Source organism: Myotis lucifugus, unplaced genomic scaffold, assembly GCF_000147115.1.
Source record: "Myotis lucifugus unplaced genomic scaffold, Myoluc2.0 scaffold_124, whole genome shotgun sequence".
Taxonomy (NCBI): Eukaryota; Metazoa; Chordata; class Mammalia; order Chiroptera; family Vespertilionidae; genus Myotis; species Myotis lucifugus.
In genome coordinates this window covers 1218240-1239720 of record NW_005871172.1, presented here as the reverse complement: position 1 = coordinate 1239720, position 21481 = coordinate 1218240, and the positions used below count along the sequence as shown (strand labels likewise).

The following is a 21481-nucleotide window of genomic DNA, read 5'->3' as shown; positions in this document are numbered from 1 at the left end:
GTACCAACGCTGTGGGTGTATGGGGTGGGGAGTACCAGGAGATTGGTAGTTTAAAGAAGAGATGGAAGAGGAAGGCAGGCCAGGCAAGAGAACTAGCCTGAGCAAAGGCTTGGAGTGGAGGTAAAAATAACATGTTTAAAAGCAAAAACATAAAAAACAAACAAATATCGTTGACAGTTCCTGGGTGTGGTTGGAATGCTAGGTGCTGGGTGGGGTAGGCCAGTAGGGAGAGCAGACCCTAGAGGCTGAGTCCTCACTGTGAGTTGTGGGGCTTGGAAGGTTTAGCAGGAGGGGGAAAAGCAGGTCAACTTTTGGAGATCATTCGACTTAGGTGAGAAAGACAGACTGACCCTGTGCTAGGCATTTTCTTTCAACAAATAGTTGTCGAGTGACTATTTCGTGCCAGATGTCCTGGGCACTGGGAAATCAAGATTCAAATCAAGCCTTCTCTGAGGGTAAACTCCACATTTTACGGAAGAGGAAACTGAGAGTCGGGTTGATCCAGCTGGTGGCTCCGGCTGGGGTCTTTGTAACCGGAGGGCCAAGCGGGTCCAGGCGGCCAGCGCACGTGGATCTGCCTGTGGGTCCTCCCGCTGCGCGCGCCGCCAGGGCCTCCCCATTGCCCGGCCGGGTTGGGAGCCCGCCCCCAGCCCGACCCACACGTGCCCCCCTGACGTCAGCCTCACCCTTCCATTTAAGGCCCCTCCCGAGCTAGGCTCAAAGTACCGGAGCTGCAGCCGCCAAGTCCGGATCCTCCCTCGCGCGCCACCGACGCCCGCCCGCCGTGCACGCCCGGTACGGTAGGGCCCGGCGCGCTCTGCGCCCGATGGGGCGGGCAAGCGAGCTGGCCCGGGCCTCTGTGGCCTGGCGCTACCTGCCCAGCGGTCCCTACTTCCTGGGGGTGTAGGCGCTGTTTTCCAGAAGCATAGTGGGGAGCCCTGGGCGGTGGCCCCCGCCCGGCGTGGGCGCGGAGCCCGCCGCACTCAGCTTCTGCTCTCAGGGCGCACTATGGCATCGGGCCTGGCTGGGGAACGCAGGAAGTGGCCGCACCTAACCTGGGGTGGAAAGTCCAGGGGGATGCAGGACAAGGGTCTGAAGGGTGGGGTGGACCTCTGGGCTGGAACTCGGCAAAGGACTCCATGGAGCCAAAAAAGCCTCAGCAGCCTGGGTGGGTTCCTGGAAGCCGGAAAGCCGCTGAGTCGGATTTTAACCCGGGGACTCTGGGGAAGCGGGCTCCCTGGGAGTGGCCGCCGCCTGTAGATTACAGAGCGCTCTCTGCGCCACTTGCATTTATTTATTAAGCAGCGACTGAGGTAGCTATGCTAAGCCCTGTGCATCAGCTCTCCGCGGTTCACGGTCTATGGAGAGGAGAATCATCCCGAACCGTTCCTTCCGGCAAATGGGGAAGCCTAAAGCTGGGAGAGGGTTGGGGCGTCTCTAAGGTCACGGCAGGTGGCAGAGTTGGGGAGCACACCCTCTCTCTGCAGAGCTGCACTCCCACACGTGTCCCCGCATTGGAGGAAGCGCTGGAGCCCAGAGCTTAGGTTTTGGTGAAGCCAGGAGGTCTCTGGAGGGAGAACTGCTCCCTCCCCCCTGCTGGGCTGCAGGAGCCTACAAGGCTGTCCAGAAATAGCAGAGATTTGTAAGGAGAGACCCGATCCCAGCCTGGCGACCCCGGCTGCTTGCCTGTAAGCCCTCTTGGATATTTGCCCGTTGGAACGCTGTCAAAACTAGATCCAGCGAATGCAGTGCCGGGTTAGATGAACAGAGTCCAATGTGTGTTCCCTCCCAAGCTCTGGAAATCGAGGGTTCCATTAAGTATCAAGCCTAGGACTCCAGGCCTCAGGCCTCTGAAGCTATTTCTGCACTTCCTGGACGACAAAAAGTTTCCTTATCCCGGGCCTCACTCCTTTGCAACAAGGATCGCTGCCGAAGCCACACCAGGCATCTCCGCGCCAGGGTTGGTTAGCAGCCCCTGGGATTGCGATTTAGAGCCTGGCTCTGGCCGGGCGCCAGGCCCAGGAGGCTGCCAGCCGGGCTTCACGTGGCTCCGGTCTGCTTCGGATTTCTAGCTAAGTCTAAAGTCTGACTCCGAGCTTGCGCCCTCTGACCCTCGGGGCGGGAGAGTGTCTCATCTTTTCTGCACGGGCGGGGCCAGCGCCCACCTCTCTACAGACTGCCCGCGGCCTCTGGACCGCTGTAGTCCAGTCCCAGCTCTGAAATGCGCAAGCGCTCCAGGTGGTGGGGGAGGGGCCGGCTGCTCATCTTCCGGGTCTGGGTGTTACTACCCTCCCCGAGGGGAGGGCGCTTGGGGACCGCGCAGTCGATCCGATCTCCCCTGGGGGAGGGGGGCGGGGGGGGGGAGCGAGTGCGCATGAGCAGAGCTCCCTGCCCGCCTCGCTGCCCCAGGGTTGGGTAGCGAGGCAGTTAAGCAGTTAATGGTACTTTTTGCACGTGCCTCTGGAGTGGACGGCTCTTGGTGATCTTGTCTGAGGAAAGGCCGGCCCAGCTTGGGGTTAAGAGAGCAAGATGGGTGAACACTCAGGAGGATATACTTACACTCAGACGTCGATATTAATTTTACATGCGAAGGTGAGGTTTTTCCACACCAAGTTCCTAGCCAGACCAGACCAGACCCTGGCATTAGTTAGGCCTTTTCACCTCTCCTTTGGCTGTCTTTAGGTTTGCCCTCTTCCCCCTTTTTAGTCGTTCCTTGTGATTTCTAGTGGCAGGTACCCCAAAAGGAAGTGAAATAAGCTTTTCCCGAACACCTTTTGGTTAAGAAGTGTGCAGTGACAGTTCATGTTTCCCCCGCAATAGGTTCCTTTTGGTTCCAAGTCCAAAATGGCAACACTCAAGGATCAGCTGATCGTGAATCTTCTTAAGGAAGAACAGAGCCCCCAGAATAAGATTACCGTCGTTGGGGTTGGTGCTGTGGGCATGGCTTGTGCCATCAGTATCTTAATGAAGGTAAGTGAGAGTCCATCACTCTGGAAGGCAAGGAAAACTTGACCCCACCCACTCCTCCACTCCCTAATAATTGCGTGATCACATTGTATATGCAAATATTGAGGTTCATGCACTCATTCAAAGAACTTTATGTGAAATAAACTTTTGAAATGTGCTATGCCAAAAGGATATCAGAACCAAAAAAAATCAAGGTTATTAGACTGGCAACACAGTTTCTTAAATTCACTCTGCTGTATTAACATGCATGAATCGCCTACAAATGAGAGTCCCTTTAAACAAGCTAAAATTATTTTAAAGTAATTTTTGAAGGGAAATAACCGGTTTGGCTCAGTGGATAGAGCGTCGGCCTTCGGGCTGAAAGGTCCCAGGTTCGATTCCGGTCAAGGGCATGTACCTTGGTTGCGGGCACATCTCCAGTGGGGAGTGTGCAGGAGGCAGCTGATCGATATTTCTAACTCTATATCTCTCTCTCTTCCTCTCTGTAAAAAGTCAATAAAATATATAAAAGATAAATAAAAATAAAAATAAAAATTTGGAAGTAGCAAGTTTGATTTTTGTTGTTGAAAATGTTTTATTTTTGAGGTGTTACCTTTGGAAGCAATTTTGATTTAATGAAAATTTTTGTGTTTTAGGACTTGGCAGATGAACTTGCTCTTGTTGATGTCATGGAAGACAAATTAAAGGGAGAAATGATGGATCTCCAACATGGCAGCCTTTTCCTTAAAACACCAAAAATTGTCTCTGGCAAAGGTTAATTTCAACACATTTATATTGTAGTCCATGCTAGACTTAATTGTTTACCAGGCTCAAAATCCTAGCTCTTCAAACACTTTTTTATGCAGGATAAGAGAGCCTTTGAACAATTTTGCATTGGTACCTACTAATACCGAAGTTTCAATTTATTTACTTTCCATATTTCCTTTTGCACACTAACATAATAATAGTATCTGTTTTGACACTTGAAAATCATTGACAACTTACCTGATAGGTATCTTCATTATCTTCATCCCTCGCTTAACCATCCTGTGCCATAGGGATCTAGAAGCAAGATGTACTTGACAAGTGTAAAGCTGCCTCTGCTTTTCTAAAAAGAAGGCCTGTTCCTGGGCTGATATGACCACAATTAAGTATTTAAGTAGAAGCAGGAGTGTGGAAGAGTATGAGCATTGAGCTCAGGTGCCAAAAACTTGGCAATGTATCTCATTTGATATGAGAATCTATTAAGTTTTATTCCTTCCAGCTCCCCCCAGTTGTAGTTTAGTTACAATGTGACTAAAACAAAAAGGGGGCATTGATGTACTCTTCATCCATGTAAGTGGCCACAATGATAAAACTCCAAAAACTAAAGGAGAGAAGTCCGGGGGGCATTAAAGACATTTTCCTGCCATATATACAAACCACTGTCGTCCCCCCACCCCCCCCCAAAAAAAAAAAGAGTTGATGGAAAAAATTTTTGCCGGCTAGGTATTGGAGATCTCTTAAAGGCCTTAATCTAATTATTGTTTTCTGTTGTCTAGACTATAGTGTGACTGCAAACTCCAAGCTGGTTATTATCACAGCTGGGGCACGTCAACAAGAGGGAGAGAGCCGCCTTAATTTGGTCCAGCGTAACGTGAACATCTTTAAATTCATCATTCCTAATGTTGTAAAATACAGTCCCAACTGCAAACTGCTTGTTGTTTCCAATCCAGGTGAGGTTTTTAATTGCATAACAATACATGAGCTAGAGTAAAACTGATAGTATATCAGTGGGGTCCCTTGGCCTGGCCTGCACCCTCTCACCTTTCTTCCTGGGTGTGGATTTTTCTTTTTGTAAAACAGTTAAATTTAAAGCATGAAAGGGGATAGGTTACAATGCCTCTGAATGCAGTTGGAACTTTAAAATTAGTTATTTGTGCAAGAACACCTTGGATAAGGTATAAGTTTATGGCTAATGTGTTATCCTCTTAATTGATACATAGCTTATTTTGATTAAATTACATTTATTGGATACTTAATGTTTTGCTATATCATACATGTTATAGAGGTTTACAAATATTAACAAAAACATTGACCATGATCATGATCAAGGTTCATACAGGGCCCTATGTCTTTTTTCTCTCTCTTGAAAATTGTATTGGTCTTGGGAAAGGGAGGCAGGCAACCCCTGCCACCTGCTGAGGGTGGCACAAGCCCTCCCTGTTTCCCATGACCGTTGATGGGAGGCTCACGTGCTGGGGGAAGGCACTTGGGCGAGCCAGGTAGGCCAAGAGCAGGGGGAAGGAGTCCAGGCGGTGGGTGGCCAGGGCCTGGTGATTCAGCAGCAAGTCCAGCAGGTTGTAGTTTGCGAAGGAGATCATGTTACCCATGGTTCTGGACAGCGGGGTCTCAAAAGACTTCAGCTGCCCAGACGGTTCCTCCACATAGTCCTCCTTGCCTGCCTATCAGTTGGTGTAGATGAAGGTGATGTACTTGCAGCAGAGCTTCTCTATGCTGTCACTCACCACGCCTACCAGGGTCTCCTGAAGGTCCTTCACATGTAGCCCGAGGGGAGCAGCTCAGGTGGTACAGGATGGCATTGGACTGGCACAGGGTGAGGTCTCCGGCCTGGAACTTGGGGAACTGCCTGTACAGACAGGAGGTCTTGAGGGAGCCCTGCAGCCAGGTCTCCTCAGTCACCACCTCTTCCTTCCAGCTCTGGGCCTGGCCAGCCAGCAGCATGTGATGACCTCACAGCGCCCTCAAACAGGGAAGTAGACCATGGTGTAGGGCGGCATGGTGGAGGCATAGACAGTAGCAGCAGCAAAGCTCAGGCAGGCCTCCGCCATATGTCTTCAGTGGCTAATCATTATCTAATCATTCTCCTGGTATCTTTGCCTAAATGTTTTCTTCACAGTGGATATCTTGACCTATGTGGCTTGGAAGTTAAGCGGCTTTCCCAAAAACCGTGTTATTGGAAGTGGTTGCAACCTGGATTCAGCCCGTTTCCGATACCTGATGGGGGAGAGGCTGGGAGTTCACCCATTAAGCTGTCATGGGTGGGTCCTTGGGGAGCATGGAGACTCTAGTGGTAAGCATACCTTATTTCCTCTTTCTGTTTTCAAAAGATTGTGTAAAAAATTGACAGTTTTATTAAATTGGAGCCTAAATCAGATATCCATTCATCAAGATAGAATGGTTTTCAGAAATCTACTTTTTGTGTAATTTAATGCTAAGAATTGTTAAGATTTTAGCCATCTTACATGACATTTACCTGGCATGCAGGGTGGGGAATGAAATTTATTTTACTTCTTAACCATGGACATTACATAAGACCTCAATCACTCAATATCATAGCTGTTTATAATTGCCTTGCACTGTTTAGCCCTGAAAAGGTCAGTCAAGTCAAATAGAGAGTATGAAAAAATCCTATTATCACAGTAGAAGTGCTATAATTTTTGCAGAATTCTCAGTTCCTTATGCCACGATAATTATCCTTATAACCTTATACTATCTTTATATTCCAATATATGTCTATTAAGCATCCCAGTAGGTTAGGAAAATAGGTTAGAATATTGTAGAAATTCTTAGTTTTATAATAAAATATAAACAAATGAAAATCTAAAAGTAAGGGTATTGTAGTCTTTTTTTTTCATTTATTTTTTTCTTTTTATTTTAGGTATTGTAGTCTTGAGTATCTACTAAAAGGGGTAATACTCCCCAGATAAAAGAGAATTAGAAAAATGGGTCGGAATTACTAGTTGCTGACTGGTGCCTGGAAATAAGTGAATTTTGTACTGTTTCTTTTAGTGCCTGTATGGAGTGGAGTGAATGTTGCTGGTGTCTCCCTAAAGAATCTGCACCCTGATTTAGGCACTGATGCAGATAAGGAGCAGTGGAAACAAGTTCACAAACAGGTGGTTGACAGGTAATATGTCTCATGATTTGGCAGCATGTGAGATTAAACTTTATTGTTTGTATTATTGTTTAAAATATTAAAAGTTTACTAGCATTTGCATTTAAGTATTTTTTTATTTCTTTTAATTTTATTTTTTTAATATATTTTATTGATTTCCCACAGAGAGGAAGAGGGAGGGATAGAGAGCCAGAAACATCGATAAGAGAGAAACATCGATCAGCTGCCTCCTGCACACTCCCCACTGGGCACGTGCCTGCAACCCAGGCACATGCCCTTGACCGGAATCGAACCCGGGACCCCCAAGTCTGCAGGCCAATGCTTCATCCGTTGAGCCAAACCGGTCAGGGCTTGAGTATATTTTGTTAGAGAGAAAACTTGTTTTCTAAAGCCTTGTTAAAGATCATACTATAAAAAGAGGTAAAGATATTAAAAATTATAGACATTTATTAATGCTACAGTCTATCTTTTGCCATAATTCCCAATTTATAGTATGATAAATCTTTCTGCTTATATGGTAAATTATTAAGTTAGATTAAGTCTATCCTATTTGAGATTCAGTCTTTACTTCAATGGCTTGTATTTGTTTAAGTAAAACCTGTGAACCCACCGCACAACCCAAGAAACATTTACAATAGAAGAATCACCTTTTTTGTTGCAAGACAGTATAATTATTTGTTTTGATAGTTAATGTAATATTTCAATGTATGAGTATGCCATAGTTTATTCATTCTTCTGTTGGAGAGAATTGGGCTTGTTGTCAGGTTTTTGCTATTGCTGACAGTACTATTGTGAATATTCTTATACATAATATCCTTGTATACATGGAAAGATCTACTCTTTTTTTTTTTTTAAACATATTTTTATTGATTTCAGATAGGAAGGGAGAGGAAGAGAGAGATAGAAACATCAATGATGAGAGGGAATCATTGATTAGCTGCCTCCTGCACACCTCCTACTAGAGACTGAGCCCCTCAACCTAGGACCCTTCAGTCCGCAGGCTGACGCTCTACTCACGGAGCCAAACCGGCTAGAGCGAAAGGTCTACTCTTGTGTGTATAATGCATCTTTGTGGCATTATTCACTGTAAAGCTTATGTTCAGTAAAAGCTTTGTGTGTTGTTTTTGTTTGTTTGTTTCTCTTACTTTTTCCTGCCCTTCCCTGTGATTTCCTAACCTACAGTGCTTACGAGGTAATCAAACTGAAAGGCTATACATCCTGGGCCATTGGCCTGTCTGTGGCTGATTTAGCAGAAAGTATGATGAAGAATCTTAGGCGGGTGCATCCAATTTCCACCATGATTAAGGTAGGTCTATGTAGTGATACGTTGTACTTGAATGTCATTATTTATATTTTTAAAAAACAATTTCTTTTGAGAAAGCAATTAGATTAATGTACGTCCTCAGTCATTGATTTAAGAAATTAATGCACCTGTAACTTTCTTTTTTGGAAGTAACATGGGCAAGCATTAAGATTAATGTCCACTAGCACTGTGTTTAGCACATAGATACTTGATAACTTGTTGACTTAAAATCTATTCAATTATGTTCAGATGGGTGGAAGACTAAAAGAAACAGAATTTCTTCTTTTGGGAAAAATGGAAATCACACTCAATTTACAGTTACCAAAGTGTTATCAGTAAAAATTGGAAAGTACTATGGATAATAGCAATAGCTTAGATTTTCTTTTAGAATGAAATTTTTTCTTAAATTTTTTATTGATTGATTTCAGAGAGAGTGAAAGAGAAACATCTATTTGTTATTCCACTTATCTGTGAACTCATTGCTTGCTTCTTGTATGTGCCCTGACTGGAGATTGAACCGGCAACCTTGGCATATCGGGACGATGCTCTACCCAACTGAGCTATCTGACCAGAGTCTAGAATGGAAATCTTGCTGCAATTTTAATGACTTTATTTTACACTGTTGATTACATCCTAACTGAAAATCTGGAAAGCAATTTCTACTTATCCATTTATATCAAATAAGCTTCATAACTGTAGATAATAAAAGTCTTGGGAGACCCCAAAATGTATAGAAAAAACATAAAGTATTTTTCATTTTGTCTCCAGGGTCTCTATGGCATAAAGGACGACGTCTTCCTTAGTGTTCCTTGCATCTTGGGACAGAATGGAATCTCAGATGTTGTGAAGGTGACCCTGACACCTGAGGAAGAGGCCCGTTTGAAGAAGAGTGCAGACACACTGTGGGGGATCCAGAAAGAGCTACAGTTTTAAAGTCTCCTGATGTCCCACCACCTCACTGTCTAGGCTACAGCAGGATTTTAGTTGGAGATTGTGCATATTGTCCTTTTTATCTGATCTGTGACTAAGAACATCAGTTTCCTAAAGATAGAACTAGTAATGGTTCATAAAACCCAGCCTCTACATCCTGATCCTTATCTTGTGTAGTCCTAAACTGGTTAGTGTGAAATAGTTCCACCTCCTCAAAGGCACCACTGCCAATGTTGCTCACGCTACAGTTGCCCTTCAGACTAGATGTGTGTTCACTGTGTTATATAACTTGTGGTTCCTTTTTCTATAATTAGTCACATCCTGGGAGCCAATGTAAATCCAATATTGCATGTTTTGTGCATAACTGCTCTAAAGGATCTTATTCTGTGTACTATATGTATCAGATTCGTGTACATTGCCATATAATATAAAAAATCTACATATAAATAATACAGCCAACTATCCAAGTGTCATACCAACTAAAATGCCAAATAAACCTTGAACAGTGACTACTCTGTTAATTTATTATGATATAAAATCATAAAGCTACTATTCATTACATTATTGGGAGCTACTACTCATTATTCTTGGGCAACTTCAATGATTTTTGTTTATTTATTGGTTGATTTTAGAGAGGAAGAAACACCTATTTGTTCTAATTTGTGCATTCGTTGGTTGATTCTTGTAAGTGCTCTGACTGGGCATTGAATCCACGCACAACCTTGGTATATGGGACAGTGCTTGAACCAATTGAGCTGCAATGAATTTTTTTTTAAGGAATATTTACTATTGACCAGACTTTAATCTGAATTAACAGATTAAGGCTGTGGCTAGATTGATTAGGTTATTTTGGTACCATTTCCATTTTAAAAATTATTTTAATAAACTAAGCCCTAAGGTATTACATAAGATAACTTGATAATAGTGCTAATCATAATTGTACTCTACAATTCATGTATATAAAATACTACAAACTAATGTAAAAAACATTTGCCAACTGAACATAAGCAGTGGTACTTTACCAACACAGGGGAACACACAGATATTTAAGAAACTTCGTTTTCTGGAGGCCAGTAACATAATGGTACAGTAGTCCCCCCTCATCCGTGGGTGATACATCCAAGACTCCCAGTGGATGCTTGAAACCACAGACAATACCAAACCCTATGTATACTGTTTTTTATCATACATATAGGATATGATTAAGTTTAATTTATAAATTAGGAAACAATTAGTAAGAATAATTAAGCCCTACCCGGTTTGGCGCAGAGGATCGAGCATTGGCCTGCGCACTGGAAGGTCCCAGGTTTGATTCCGATCAAGGGCATGTGCCTTGGTTATGGGCACATCCCCAGTAGGAGGTGTGCAGAAGGCAGCCTGATCAGTGTTTCTCTCTCATCGATGTTTCTAACTATTCCCTCTCCCTTTCTCTCTGTAAAAAAATCAATAAAAAAAAAAATAATTAAATAAATTAGTAAGAAATTAACAATAAAATAGAACAATTATAACCAAGACTAAAGTTATAAATGTGGCACTAGGTCAAATAAGAGTTACTTGAACATCAGCACTGTGATATAGAGTTGAGCTGATAACCAAGACGGCTACTAAATGACTCATTGGTGGGTAGTGTGTACCATGTGGATAATCTCGACAAAGGGATGATTCATGGCTCAGGCAGGATGAAGTGGGATGGCACAAGATTTCCTCATGCTACTCAGGATGGTGTGTAATTTAAAACTTGAATAATTTCTGGAATGTTCAATTAATATTTTCAGATTGCGTTTGACTATGGTAACCATGGAAAGCAAAACCATGGATAAGTGGAGGGACAACTTTTTTATTTTTATTTTTTATTGATTTCAGATAGGAAGGGAGAGGGAGAGAGAAACCAATGATAACAGAATCATTGATCGGCTGCCTCCTGCACGCCCCCTACTGGGGGTTGAGCCCCAAACCCAGCATGTGCCCTAACTGGTAATCAAACCGTGATCTGGTTCAAAGGTCGCCATTCAACCACTGAACCACTCTGGCTGGGCAGGACTACTATCTTTAATGACTTTAAATAAAATAGCCCATAACTATGACCCTTATCCAGACCTAAAAACTGTACTTCCAGAGCAACTTTATTGTCATCCCTTTTCTAGAATTTTTTCCTCAAAATTTCCTTCCTGAGAGCTAGTTAAGGAAAATAATTACACTTTTTAAAATGTGTCTTAAATGTAAAGTGACAGGACTGACTTATGTAGTCTTGACTATTAATTTGCTTTCCTGTAGACTCTAAAAAACAACTTTAAGCTATAACTTACCATAAAATTTACTCATGAAGTGTAGGATTCTGTGGATCCACATAGTTGTGCACTCCAACCACTAATCTTGGGACTTTTCAATTTACTGGAAAGAAAAAAAAAGTGTATGTAATCCTACAGCCTTTGTGTTTGTTTGTTTTTTAATATATTTCTTTATTGATTTCAGAGAGAAAGGGAGAGGGGGAGAGAGAAACATCAATGATGAGAATCATTGATCAGCTGTCTCCAGCAGGTCCCCTACTAGGGATTGAGCTCGCAACCCAAGCATGTGCCCTTGGCCAGAGTTGAACCTGGGACCCTTCGGTCTGCAGGCCAATGCTCTATCCACTGAGCCAAACCAGCTAGGGTCCTACAGCCTTTTATGTTAGGCACCTTAAGTCTTTTTTTTTTTAAATATATTTTATTGATTTTTTACAGAGAGGAAGGGAGAGGGATAGAGAGAAACATCAATGAGAGAAACATCGATCAGCTGCCTCCTGCACACCTCCTACTGGGGATGTGCCCACAACTAAGGTACATGCCCTTGACCGGAATCAAACCTGGGATCCTTCAGTCTGCAGGCCAATGCTCTATCCACTGAGCCAAACCGGTTAGGGCGGCACCTTCAGTCTTTAAAAAAAATTTTTTAAATTTACATTTCTTAGTATCAAATTGTTTGATACAATAAATTAGTAAACACCAACATGACTGAAAAATAATGCTTAAGAGAGACGTTTAAACTTTCATAGACTTTTCAGATTTAATCTTGTTAAGCTTCCTTGCTTCCTGGCACAGTAAGTGTTCCAGGTACACATTGGATATTTCTGCCCCAGGCAAGGAATAGGCCAACTCTGCAAGGAGCTCTGAGTCTTTTTAATGGAATATGATCTCATTTTAGTTTTAATGCCTTGTGAAGTGGATTAAGCAGTTCTTAGCCGCCATCTCATGCAAACTGCTAGTTAGTGGGGGGAAAAAATGGAATGGTCACAACATGGTCCTCCTTTCATATAGATAGATATGCCTATCTCTCTCTCTCTCTCTGTGTAGATAGGTATTTTTTCCCCCACTAAAACCTATGTTGAGAAAATAAAACTATCAAGACTTCAAAGCCATGTTCTTTCTAATCCTTTGCTGAGTGCTTACTATACTTTGGTAGATGTGGGAATATGCAAAAATCTTGCATATTTGGCTCTCTTGTATTTACATTGCCATAAAATAACAAAATGGGAAGTTAGCTTGGCTCACGGCCACCAGACAACGCACCCAGGCAGAGAGGATGTCTAGCTCCTGCCAATGTCCCTAGGCCTTGGGCAGGTATGAATGAAGAGCTTTTCTTCCATCGGAACAGGAGTTTGTTCACTCCCAGATGATAACTCCTTAGGCCAACAGGGGTATGAAGCAGATGTAGAGTTTAGCTTTGAGGTCATCTAGGCCAGCAGTGTCTCCCTCTCAGCCCCCTGGTAAGTGAGGTTCAAAGGCAGGGAGTTGCTGTGGAAGCACACAAGTAAGTGGGAGTACAGGACCAACAACAGCTGCCACTGCTGTCCACCATAGAAACCTCTTGCTTGGGGCTGGCAATAGGTTAAAGGCCCTGAGAGGAACAGGAGTAGGGAGGTGGTGGTAGTTGACACATCGGTCAAGAAAGCTAGAGGAAGTGGCATATGTGCTCAAAACTGAAAATGAACAATCAACTTTGAGAAGGGCTGGGGGAGAACTTTCCAGATATAGGGAACAGCAAGAAGTTCTCAGCCAAGAAAAAGCTTGGGGGAGAGTGTGATGAAGAGTGTTTTGAGATGAAGTTGCAGACGTGTGAGGAGGTCAAATTTTTAATGTATCATAGGTTGTAAAAATTGGTTATTTTTTCCTTTTTTTTAATTGATTTTTTTTAGAGATAGAGGGAGAGAAACATTGATGTGAGAGCAAAACAGCAATGGGCTGCCTTCTGCATGCCCCCTACCAGGGGGTGGAACAGGAGGACGCCCAACCGAGCTGCACGAACCAGGGCAATTTTTTTTTAAGTGTGACAGAAAGCTGTTGAAGGGTTTTTGTTTGTTTGTTAAAATTTTTTATTAAGGTATTACATATGTGTCCTTATCCCCACATTACCCCCCACCCCCCCTCATGCCCTCACCCCCCTGTTGTCTGTGTCCATTGGTTACGCCTATATGCTTGCATATAAGTCCTTTGGTTGATCTCTACCCCTTACCCCCACCCTCCCCTACCTTCCCTCTGAGGTTTGACTGTCTGATCGATGCTTCTCTGTCTCTGGGTCTGTTTTCGTTCATCAGTTTATGTTGTTCATTATATTCCATAAATGAGTGAGATCATGTGATATTTATCTTTCTCTGACTGGCTTATTTCACTTAGCATAATGCTTTCCAGTTCCATCCATGCTGTTGCAAATATTGAAGGGTTTTAAGCAGTTATTGCATGATCTGAACTATATTAATCATAGGCTTTGATACAGAAAATGAATTACCCTTTAGATTTTGAAAAAGATTCAAATGCAAATGACAAAAAATGACAGAGGTTGTGTCCCTTTGTGTGAGTTATAAATTAAAAATCACTTGCCCTAACCAGTTTAGCTCAGTGGATAGAGCGTCGGCCTGCGGACTGAAAGGTCCCAGGTTCGATTCCGGTCAAGGGCATGTACCTTGGTTGCGGGCACATCCCCAGTAGGGGGTGTGCAGGAAGCAGCTGATTGATGTTTCTCTCTCATCGACGTTGCTAACTCTCTATCCCTCTCCCTTCCTCTCTGTAAAAACTAAATTTAAAAAAAAAGAAATCACTCTTAGAAAACTAGACCACGGGCCTTATATATCTTTTGATTTCAGAGAGGGAAGGAGAGGGAAAGAAATGGGAACATCAATGATGAGAATCATTGATCATCTGCCTCCTGCAGGTCCCCCCACTGGGGATTAAGCCTGCAACCCAGGCATGTGCCCTTGACTGGGATCGAACCAGGGACCCTTCAGTCCGCAGGCCCAGCTAGGGCTTCTTTTATTTAAAAAAAAAAAAACCAACAACGTTTTTTATTGATTTTTAGAGAAAGAGGAAGGGAGAGGGAAACACTGATGAGAAAGAAACATCCATTGGTTATCTCTTGCACACCCCCCACTGGGGATTGAGCCTGCAACTTGGGCATGTGCCCTGGGAATCAAACCAGTGACCTCTTGGTACATGGGTGGATGCTCAACTACTGAGCCACACCGGCTGAGCTCATTTTCATTCAAACATTATTTCAGCACTCCATCCTGAAGTTACCTAGCTTAATAATTTTTAAAAATTCCTGCAAATGAATGTTTGGACGTAGGTGTGATAAGTGCACCAAAATGTATGTTCCTCCAAGTCGGGTTGGTCACTCCCAAGTCCACATTTTACTGCTTTAAGCTAGCACCACCCTAAACACGGGAGGTGCTCCCAGGAAGGTTCTTTCCCATGGGGGCCTGGCGCGCCTAAAGCTGGGTGGTTGTGGGGTCTCCAAAGAGTCAGGGCCCGCAAATCAGTCCCAGGCCGCCTGAAGGAAACGAAACCACACTCCGATCACCGTGACTGCACACTCTCCAAGATCGTCTCTCAATTCTTCACACGGACAGCAGCAGGGTGCAATCGCAGGCAACCCAGCAACCAGCTCACACCTAGAGGACGTCGAGCGTCTGCCAAAGCGCCTTCGCCGGCCGGCGGGGGGCGGGGGCTTGCGTGCTGACGTTCGCGGAGCGTGCTGGCGCGTCGGGCGGGGAATAACCGCAGCCGGGCTTCGCACCTCAACTGCCGTGGCTGTTGCGCTCCGTGGTCACTCTTTTAAAAGTCCTGCGAGGCTGTGTGTTATGCTTCCGGGGGGTCTGTAGTGGGTTGCGCCAAGCAGAGCATTGGTGAGTATCCGGCGCGGGGGCGGAAATGGTGGCTGGGGCAGGGCGAGCTCAGGAAGCCGGTGGTGCCTGGGCCCCGACGGTGGTGCCTCGGCCCGGCCCGACTACCTCTCGTCACCTTTGACCAGGATATCCTCTCTTTGGCTTCCCCTACAGCCCGGCACCCACCGGTGCAGACTACGAGGTGGTGTCTTAGGTCAGTGTGACTAAGTACATCGCTCGCGACGAGCGTTATTTAGGGAGTTCGATTCCACTGAAATGGCGTGTCTCTCTCAGGTTCTCACAATGTCAACGGTCAAGGAGCAGCTTATTCAGAACCTGGTTGTGGAAGATAAAACCTCCCAGCAGAAGATCACCGTCGTCGGGGTCGGTGCGGTGGGCATGGCTTGCGCCATTTGTATCTTATTGAAGGTAAGTGATCAGCCTGTTCTGGGGCTGAGGGTCAAGCGCTTCGGGGCCTGGTCGATGGATGAGTTCAGGTTTGCAGGGCTAATCCCTTGGCCCCAAATATGTATCCTCTTCATCTGACTTTTTTTCCCCTCTTGGTCATATTCCTCTCCTCTGATTTTGACGCAATTTAAGAAACATTTAGCCCTGACCGGTTTGGCTCAGTGGATAGAGCGTCGGCCTGCAGACTGAAGGGTCTCAGGTTCGATTCCGGTCAAGGGCATGTACCTTGGTTGTGGGCACATCCCCAGTAGGAGATGTGCAGGAGGCAGCTGATCGATGTTTCTCTCTCATCGATGTTTCTAACTCTCTATCCCTCTCCCTTCCTCTCTGTAAAAAAATCAATAAAATATATATATTTTTAAAAAGAAACATTTACTTGGAGCTTACCATTCTTAGACTAGTTCAGATTTATTTGTAGGCACGTTGTTAAGCATTATGACATTGCATTATAACAATTCAATCCATGAATTGTCTTCCTTGAGGAGGAATGGGTGAAAATTGTATTTCCCAGTGGCTTCCACTTTAAAATTAAAAAAAAAAAATGGTATGACATGCTCATTATAAAACAAAAAGTACACGATTTGATAAAATAACAAAGTTATTTTGAAATGGAAGTTCTTTAATTTTCCTTTCTGTTTCCGGAGCATCTTTTCATGTGCTTATTGGCCGTTTGTATATCTTCTTTGGAGGAATGTCTATTTAAATCCTTTGCCCATTTTGCCCGGCCAGCATGGCTCAGTAGTCGAGTGTCTACCTATGAGCCAGGAGGTCATGGTTCGAGTCCTGGTCAGGGCACATGCCAGGGTTGCAGGCTCGATCCCCAGTGAGGGGCATGCAGGAGGCAGCCGATCCATGATTCTCTCTCATCATTGATGTTTCTATCTCTCTTTCTCTCTCCCTTCCTCTCTGAAATCAATAAAAATATATTTTTTTTAAAAATCAGCTAGCCAAAAGTTTCATTCTTCTGGATGAAACTCCTTATCCTCCTCCTATTCCTGATATGACACATAATTTAGTAAATTTTAGAATTTACAGTTGTCCAGTAAGATGACATGGTGTCTGATTTGAGAAAAAACCATTAGTAAATAGGGACTTGTATCCTTTTTTGTTATTGCTCACCTTTGGAATCTGGCCACTGGAATCTAAGGGAATACACTCCTTCTATATAGTTTTATGTTCTGTTGAATCTGATGAAAAACCCAATTCAAATTAGAGTAAGCATATAAAGAGACTATATATTGTTCACATAACTAGAAAATCTAAGAGCAGAGCTAGCTTCAGGTACTACTAGATTCTAGAATTCATACATATTGAGACACAGTATTTGTATATCTTGGTTTATATTTCCTCTATTGGCTTAATTCTCAGGCAGGGTCTTTCTGTGTAGTGGTAAAGATGACTATACAGTTTATTCTTAAGAGTCTTATGTCATTCTTAGAGCTATGATTCCAAAGAAAAATGACACTTAATTTTCCATCTTCCACTTTCAAACCTTATAGACATTGTGCCCATTTGTTATGCCTGGGCCATATGCCCATTTGTGAACTAATTTCTGTGACCAGAAGGAAGAATGGAACAATTGGTTGGGTCTGGTTATATGCACATCTACTGTTAGGTTGGAGGGCTGATATTAATTGTACTGTACTGACCTACATGGAAAGGGTTCCTATAGGTGGCTACTTTTCTATTTGGCCATAACGATGCATACTGAAAACAACTTTAGCCAATTTAGAAATAAGGCATATGGGCTAAATATAGTAAAATCCTTGGAAAGAATTTAATAATTTTTCATAGGCTTTATTTTTTAAATTGGTTTTTAGAGAGAAAGAGGAAGGGAGAGAGGGATGGAAGAGGGGAAGGAAGGAAGGAAGGAGGGTAGGGAGGAGAGAGACAGATATAGAGACAGAGAAACAGAGACATCCCTTTGTTGTTCCACTTATTTATGCATTTACTAGAGGCCTGGTGCACAAAATTCGTGCACAGGCAGGGTCCCTAGGCCTGGCTGGCGACCAGGGCTGATCGGGGCCTTCCGGCTGCTGGCCAGGGACTTCCTTCGTTCTGCACCAACCCCGGTGGCCAGCGCATGTCATTGTGATCAAACTCCCACTCTCCTGGTCGAACTCTTGAGGGGACACTTTGCATATTAGCCTTCTATATATATAGACTAGAGGCCTGGTGCACGAATTTGTGCATTGGTGGGGCGTGGCCCCCTGGTGGTCAGTGTGCATCATAGCGACTGGTCGACTGGTCATTGTGGTTGTTCTGGGCTCTTATATGTATAGATTGTATGTGCCTTGACCATGTCATCTTACTGCAACCTTGGTGTATCTGGACATGCTCCAACCAACTGAGTTAGCCAGCCAGGGCAACAGTTTTAAACTGTTATCTGAAGTGGAAGAAACCCAATTCTAACAAAATTAATAATTATACGAAGGCAAAACAATGACTTTTTATTATATTCTGTTGTTTACCTTGACTTCTGGCCCATTCTAGGCATATTGAAAAACTATCATTTGGCGGGGGGCGGGGGGGGGAGGCAGTAAGAGATCAACCAAAGGACTTGTATGCATGCATATAAGCATAACCAATGGACACAAGACACTGGGGGGTAGGGGAGGCTGGGGGAAGGTCAAGAGGGAAAAAAAAGGAGACAAATGTACTACTCTTTGTAATATTTTAAGCAATAAAACAGCAAAAAAAACCTATCATTTTTATATAATTTTTTCTATTAAAAATATAACTCTCCTGCCGAACTCAGTTTGGCTCAGTGGATGGAGCATCGGCCTGCGGACCGAGAGGTCCCAGGTTCGATTCCGGTCAAGGGCATGTACGTTGGTTGCGGGCACATCCCCAGTGGGAGGTGTGCCGGAGGCGGCTGATCGATATTTCTCTCTCATCGATGTTTCTAACTCTCTATCTCTCTCCCTTCCTCTCTGTAAAAAAATCAATAAAATATATTTAAAAGTATATATATATAACTCTCCTTTGAGTATAAAATAGCCACACAAAATTTTTTCTCATTCTCCTAAAATAAGAACATTTTCCAGAATATCTTATTCATAACTTTAATGTATTTTAGGATTTGGCTGATGAACTCGCCCTTGTTGATGTCGCAGAGGACAAGTTGAAGGGAGAAATGATGGATCTTCAGCATGGCAGTCTTTTCTTTGCTACTTCAAAGATTGTTGGTGGAAAAGGTTAATTTAGTGTGTTTTTTTTTAAATTTTTATTTATTGATTTGAGAGACAGGGAAGAGAGAGAGTGGAGGGGGGCATTGATTTGTTGTTTCACTTATTTATTCATTCATTGGTTGATTCTTATATGTGCCTTGACCAAGAATCGAACCCATAACCTTTTGGTGTATGGGATGATGCTCCAATCAATGAGCCACTCAGCTAGGGCTCTACTAAATTCTTATGGTTTTCCTTCACTTTTATTTTTCTCATACTTAAAAGGACAATTTTTAAAATATATGTTTTTATTAATTTTAGAGAGAGAGGGAGGGAGAGGGAGAGAGAGAGAAATATTAGTTGGTTGCCTCCCACACATGACCCGACTAGGGACTGAACCTGAAACCCAGGCATGTGCCCTGACCAGGAATTGAACTGGCGACCTCCTAAGACATAGATAAGTGTTCGACCACTGAGCCACATCGGCTGGGCAGGACAATTTTTAAACAACTTGCTTTTAATGTCTTTTTTAAGATATTCAAATTAATATTCATAGAAACAATTATTTTAAAATATTAATTTTGAAATATAATAAGAGTTTAAGTATAACAAACATTAGTGCATCCCAGTGAAATATTACCAATTCAGTTGATACATTATGTAATATCTATTCAAATCTCATTCAGAAATTGAAGTCCAAGACTAGCCTAGACAAGGTGCTTTTTAAAAAAATATATATTTTATTGATTTTTTACAGAGAGGAAGGGAGAGGGATAGAGAGTTAGAAACATTGATGAGAGAGAACACATCGATCAGCTGCCTCCTGCACACCCCCTAATGGGGATGTGCCCGCAACCAAGGTACATGCCCTTGACCAGAATCGAACCTGGGACTCCTCAGTCCACAGGCCGACGCTCTAGCCACTGAGCCAAACCGGTCAGGGCTATTTTTTTTTATTTTAAAATTTTGTTTTATTGCTTAAAGTATTACAAAGAGTATTACATATGTCTCCTTTATTTTTTTTCCCTTGACCTTCCCCCGATCTCCCCTACCCCCCAGTGTCTTGTGTCCATTGGTTATGCTTATATGCATGCATACAAGTCCTTCGGTTGATCTCTTACCTCCCCCCCAAACCCTCCCCAGCCTTCCTTCTGTAGTTTGACAGTCTGTTCGATGCTGCCTCTATATTTATTTTTGTTCATAGGTGAAACAATTTTACAACTGATCATCAGATTTAGAAGGTAGTTTATTTTCTTTTCTGGATCAAGAATGTGCCTATGATCTCAAATCCAGTCCCTTCTAATTAGAAATAAATACATTCCTACTCTTGGAATCCTGAAACAGATACATACATTTTCAGAGTTTTAAGCTTCTGATATATATATCTGGCTTATATAAACACTATATATATATATATAGTGTTTCTAAGAAGCCAGAGAGTTGATTTGCATTGCCTCAGGCCTTAATAACAAATGAGAATGTCTGCTTAAAAGCATAGTATGTTCTATTTTTTTTTTAAAAAGCTGTTTGAAACTTTTAAGTCATAGTGACAAGACTTCCTTCAGGTTATTCAAAATAATATTACTACATGGAAAGTCTATTCATTTCCAAATGCCAGACATGAAGGTATATAAATGCTTTAATACCAAGATCATACAATACTCTTTTAAAGAATTAAGGAACAATGATTATGGCAGTCATGATCCAAATATTGTCTTTTGTTTCTCTTTTAGATTATCGTGTAACTGCAAACTCCAAATTAATTATTGTCACAGCAGGTGTACGGCAACAGGAAGGAGAAAGTCGTCTTTCCCTGGTTCAACGTAATGTGGATATCATGAAATCAGTTATTCCTGCCCTGGTCCAATATAGTCCCGACTGTAAGATGCTTATTGTCTCAAATCCAGGTGAGTCTTTTCTCTTTAACTGCATAAGGATGGTCTTTCCAGACCATTCCTTTTTTTTTTCCCCTAGTGCAAGGGGAAGTTTATTTAGCATGCAAAGCAAAAGTACACTTAAATAGAAGACTGGAGCAGAATGCTCAGAGAGGTGCCTTGGCCCTTTAGAAAGAAAGTCACAGAGGCAGAAGAAGTGAGCCAGCTGGGCTGTGTGAACTCAGGAATCAAGTTACAGAGGCAAAAGAAGGGGCTTGAAGGGGGTTAGCCCAGGATGTGCTGCTGTAGCCCAATACTCCCCTAGTTGCAAGTCTTGTGGGGACCCTAACAGAAAGAAAAGAAAGATACAAGCTTGAAGAATAAAGGCATGGGCAGGCTTTGGAGAGAGAGCATGTACTGGGTTCTTTATCTTAAGAGTTTATTTTATTATCATTAATATTATTATTATTATTATTACTAGAGATCCGGTGCACAAATTCGTGCATGGGTGGGGTCCCTTAGCCTGACCTGAGCCCTCTTGCAATCCGTGACCCCTTGGAGGGATGTCGGACTGCCGATTTTGGCCAGGCCTTCGGGGATTGGGCCGAAACCAACAGTCCGACATCCCCTGAGGGATGTAGCAGTGCCAAAGTGGCAGGTGGCCGGGGAGAACCCCAGCCGGGGCCGGGCACCGCTCTGCTGCCACTCATCCTGGCCCTGTTGTGCCTGCCACTGCCACCGCCACTTGGTAGTGCT

The 21481-nt window shown here is 43.3% G+C and overlaps 2 protein-coding genes and 1 pseudogene across 7 annotated transcripts in view; 2 read left to right on the top strand and 1 right to left on the bottom strand.

Moving 5' to 3' along the window:
* Window positions 1-727: 727 nt before the first annotated feature.
* LOC102441847 (L-lactate dehydrogenase A chain) lies at window positions 728-9586 on the top strand. The gene is made up of 8 exons (XM_006093808.3): window positions 728-795; window positions 2821-2970; window positions 3603-3720; window positions 4488-4661; window positions 5846-6019; window positions 6739-6856; window positions 8027-8150; window positions 8916-9586. Exons 2-8 carry the CDS (start codon window positions 2845-2847, stop codon window positions 9078-9080), a joined length of 999 nt encoding a protein of 332 aa, XP_006093870.1. The 5' UTR covers window positions 728-795; window positions 2821-2844; the 3' UTR covers window positions 9081-9586.
* On the bottom strand, window positions 5055-5726 carry LOC102441530 (annotated as a pseudogene).
* Window positions 9587-14999: 5413 nt separating the features above from the next.
* Window positions 15000-21481, top strand: part of LOC102440915 (L-lactate dehydrogenase C chain) — a 31609-nt gene continuing 25127 nt past the window's right edge. For 4 of the 6 annotated variants that reach the window (XM_023758146.1, XM_023758145.1, XM_023758147.1 and 1 more), the window contains exons 1-3: window positions 15394-15642; window positions 18761-18878; window positions 20585-20758. In XM_023758146.1, coding sequence (XP_023613914.1) covers window positions 15490-15642; window positions 18761-18878; window positions 20585-20758 — 445 coding nt within the window. In that variant the 5' untranslated portion in view covers window positions 15394-15489. Of the gene's footprint in view, window positions 15235-15393; window positions 15643-18760; window positions 18879-20584; window positions 20759-21481 lie in introns of those variants that run through there. The other 2 variants (XM_006093805.3, XM_023758144.1) reach the window with 2 other exon arrangements.

Excerpts from the sequence above, each read along its gene's own strand:
- LOC102441847 (XM_006093808.3), top strand. The coding sequence starts at position 2,845 with ATGGCAACACTCAAGGATCAGCTGATCGTGAATCTTCTTAAGGAAGAA. Across the intron at positions 3,721-4,487 it reads AAAAATTGTCTCTGGCAAAG|ACTATAGTGTGACTGCAAAC; the intron begins GTTAATTTCAAC and ends TCTGTTGTCTAG. Across the intron at positions 8,151-8,915 it reads CAATTTCCACCATGATTAAG|GGTCTCTATGGCATAAAGGA; the intron begins GTAGGTCTATGT and ends TTTTGTCTCCAG.